Source organism: Myotis lucifugus, unplaced genomic scaffold (genome assembly GCF_000147115.1).
Source record: "Myotis lucifugus unplaced genomic scaffold, Myoluc2.0 scaffold_5408, whole genome shotgun sequence".
In the NCBI taxonomy this organism is placed as follows: domain Eukaryota; kingdom Metazoa; phylum Chordata; class Mammalia; order Chiroptera; family Vespertilionidae; genus Myotis; species Myotis lucifugus.
In genome coordinates, this window is record NW_005876456.1 from 6,092 (window position 1) to 9,973 (window position 3,882).

The 3,882-nt window shown below is 58.9% G+C and overlaps 1 protein-coding gene across 1 annotated transcript; it reads left to right on the forward strand.

The window, feature by feature from the left end:
• Positions 1 to 416: 416 nt before the first annotated feature.
• LOC102427636 (pepsin F-like) lies at positions 417 to 3,253 on the forward strand (the record flags this gene model as incomplete). The annotated part of the gene is made up of 5 exons (XM_006109062.3): positions 417 to 469; positions 919 to 1,069; positions 1,813 to 1,930; positions 2,028 to 2,146; positions 3,054 to 3,253. Coding segments are annotated over exons 1-5 (641 nt in total), but the record flags the coding sequence as incomplete, so codon positions are not given.
• Positions 3,254 to 3,882: the final 629 nt, after the last annotated feature.

Below are 3,882 nucleotides of genomic sequence, written 5' to 3' on the forward strand. Positions count from 1 at the left end.
CAATGCGCAGCTCACGGGGTGGCTACAAGGAGGACATGAGACCAAGGATGCCAAGCGTGGTCGCCAGCACTTACTTTATGACACGATTGGCGAGCTTTCCCTCCGAGCCAGCACGCATCTCCCCACCTCGCTGAGCTCATGTGGTTTGGGCTCGTCCCCGAGCCATGCCCCAAGGAGGAGATGACGATAGAGATTTCTGTATTCCGAATTTTTCTAAGTCCTTTCCCCCTCTCCCCCCAATCCGGAACTCTGATGGGAATAAAGATCTTATCGGGAGGTTAGTTTTTTATCGGGGCCATCAGCAGCCCTCCCAGGGGATCAAGCGCAGGTCGGAGCGTATATATGGGCAGCGCTGGCCCATCCCCGCACACTCCACACCCGAGCCTTCCGAGGACGTGACGCGGGGAGAACGCACGATGAGGTGGATCGGGTTCCTCAGCCTGGTGGCCCTGTCCGAGTGCCTGGTGACGTGAGTATGGGGCCCCCTGTCCCCGGCCTCTCTCTCACTGTCCCCTGATCCTTCCACCGCCCAGGGGGGGAGAAGGGAATGCAATCATTCCCTGTCATAAAGTCCGCATCTCCAATTAGTTTTTATTTTATTTTTTTTTATAAATCCTCACACAAGGATATTTTTCCATCGATTTTTAGGGAGAGTGGAAGGGAGAGGGAAAGACAGAGAGAAACATCGATGTGAGAGAAAGACATCGATGGGTTGCCTCCTGCACGAGCCCCCACCAGGAACTGGGCTGGGGAGGAGCGTGCAACTGAGGTACGTGCCCTTGATCGGAATCGAACTCGGGACCCTTCAGTCCCCAGGCGGATACTCTATCCACTGAGCCACACCGGCCAGGCGTGGCGGCCCCATGGAACTACAAATGGGGAGCTGCTGTCTTATTTCTTGTCTTTTCCCACTGAAAGCATCCCTCTGACGAAGATCAAGTCCATGCGGGAGAGCCTGCGGGAGAGGGACCTGCTGAGAGACTACCTCCAGCGGCACCCCTACAGCCAGGCCTACAAGCTCCTGCGCAAGCCGCGTGTCACTGTCCAATCCTTGAGGAACTACCTAGACGTGAGTGTGGCGGGGGCAGTGCACAGCCTTCCCTAGTGCTGGCCGAGCACTGGGGTCCACCCAGGGGTGGCAGCCAGGGTGTGGGGGGCGGGGCTCCTGCAGGCAGCAAAGGGGAGAAGGCACTCGCACCCTCAGCTCTTGGTCTGTGGTGACTGGGTCCAGCAATGACCAGGCGGCAGGCAGACTCCATCTCGGTGCCCAGGATCCGGCGCTGGGCACCTGCGAACCTGGTGCTGGTTGGACACATTCTGCTCCTTCTGAACAAAACCGCTGCCTTGACGGGGACTCCAGTTGGATGCCCCAGGCAGAGGGCGCTCAGCCTCCGCAGCCCCGAGAATGACCCCAGCAGAGTCCCTGAGCCCCTCCAGCGTGGGAGGCTATTCACACCAACAGTGTGGTTACGGTTGTGGATCACAGAGGGTCTGGCCTGTTCTGCAAGAAGATAAACGCCAATTAAAGGGCCGACTGTGTGACAGTGACACAACCGGTGCTGAGTTGGGAGTCAGGGGCCTGGGTGACCTAGGAGGGCTTCCTGGAGGAGGGAGCACTCCAGCGGGGCTGTGAAGGCTGTGGATTCACAGAGCCGCAGGGGAAAGTGGGAAACTTTTCCAATGAAGGCACCGCCTGAGCCGTGGCCATGGAGGTGGGGTGGTGGGAAAGCGATTCCAGGTAAAGGCCGGCACCTGGGGATCAGGTGTGACCCGGGCACCCGGCCTGGCCTCACCCCCCTCCCCCGCCGGCAGCTGCACTACGTTGGCACCATCGGCATTGGAACGCCCCCTCAGAAGTTCAAGGTCATCTTTGACACGGGCTCGGCGGACTTGTGGGTGCCCTCCATCTACTGCTCCAGTCCCGCCTGTTGTGAGTGCGCGCGCCCTGTTGTGGCTCCTGACCCCGTACCCCCTTCCCCCCGCCCCCTGGCTCTGGCAGCTGACTGACCCCTGCTCTCCGTCTGCAGTGACACACAAAACCTTCGACCCTCTGCGGTCGTCCACCTTCCAGAGCACGAACCGGCCCATCAAGCTGGAGTACTTGTCCAGTAGCATGACCGGGCTGCTGGGCTATGACAATGTGCGGGTGAGTGAGGGGCGGGGCCTGGCGACCTCTGCCCACTGCTTATGGGGCCAGATGCAGGGTCAGCCGGACGCACACATCGCCCCAAGCCCCCCAGCGGCTGGCCGTCTGCCTCTGGGAGACAGTGCCCGGCTGACAGCTCCCCGAGTGGCCAACCCAGCGAGCAGGTCATGGCACGGGAGGCGGGCATTTGCAGCTCTTGCCCTGTGGTGAGCTGAAGGCTGATTTTGCTGGGAGCAGGGAGAACTGAAGGAAGACTCATTTTTATTTATTTTTTAAAAATATATATTTTTATTAATTTCAGAGAGGAAGGGAGAGGGAGAGAGAGATAGAAACATCAATGAGGAGAGAGCATGATGGATCAACTGCCTCCTGCACACCCCCCATGGATCGAGCCCACTACCCTGGCCTGTGCCCTTGACCGGAATTGAACCCGGGACCCTTCAGTCCACAGGCTGACACTCTAGCCACTGAGCAAAGAGGTCAGGGCTCCATGCAGTCTTTTCACAAGAGCTCGGCGGCCCTGTGTACACCTGGGGTGCAGAATCCACAGGGAATCGCAGGGAATTCACTGGGTTTCTGCCACCAGATCCCAGAAACACCAAACACAAGACGACCCCGCTCTCTGCTCACGGGGCCTGCAGGGGAACCGCCTGGCCCACTCTGCCCCAGGCGCCCCAGCCATACAGAGGGATGAGGCTGTTTCACCACCCGGGGTGGTGCTAGCAGGAGGGCGGGTGTCGGGGGGACTCCTCGGCAAAGCACAGTGGGTGCTGCTTGGGCACCTCCAGGCGCAGCCACACCTCAGCTGATCCCTGGGGTGCTGGTGGCATCGCCCCACCCACCTCCCCCCAGCCCAGCCCCACCTCCGCTTCCCAAACCTTCCCATGAGGCCACCCTCTCCCCCCAGATCAGGAACCTTGTCTGCAAATCCCAGGCATTCGGCCTGAGCACGACAGAGTCTGGCATTACCTTGGAGTTAGGGGCCTTCGACGGCATCTTGGGCCTGGCCTACCCCACCGTGGCCTTCAAACACACCACCCCGGTCTTCGACAGCCTGTGGAAGCAAGGCCTCCTGTCTGAGAACCTCTTCGCCTTCTACCTGAGCAGGTCAGCCTCCTCCCCGCTGAGCAGGTCAGCCTCCTCCCCCCTGAGCAGGTCAGCCTCCTCCCCCCTGAGCAGGTCAGCCTCCCACCAGAGCAGATCAGCCTGGCTGGGCAGGCCCTTTGCCCGGAAGCTTTCAGTCGTCTGAGATATGGTAGACGACCTGGCCTCCCCTCTTTCCTGAGGGGCAGCCTAGTCGAGGGGTCAGCAACTAGTGGCCCACCACCTGCTTTTATAAATAAAGTTTTATTGGAACACAGCCCTGCTCTTTAAGTCACATCCTGTCTGCAGCTGCTTCTGTGCTACAATGGTAGCATCGAGCACTTGCGATAGAGATCGCGTAGCCGGCGAAACCAAACATGTTGACACTCTAGCATTTTTATTTTATGTTGTTAATCCTCACCCGGGGACTTTTTTCCCATTGATTTTTAGCGAGAGTGGAAGGCAGGAGGAGAGACACAGAGAGAGAAACATCGATGCAAGAGAGACACATCAATTGATTGCCTCTTATGTGCTCCCCGTCCAGGGCCAGGGATCGAATCCGGGACCCTTCAGTCTGTAGGCCAATGCCCTATTCACTGAGCCCAACCAGCTAGGGCATAATCTAGCATTTTCTAAAGTTTGCCAACCCCTGT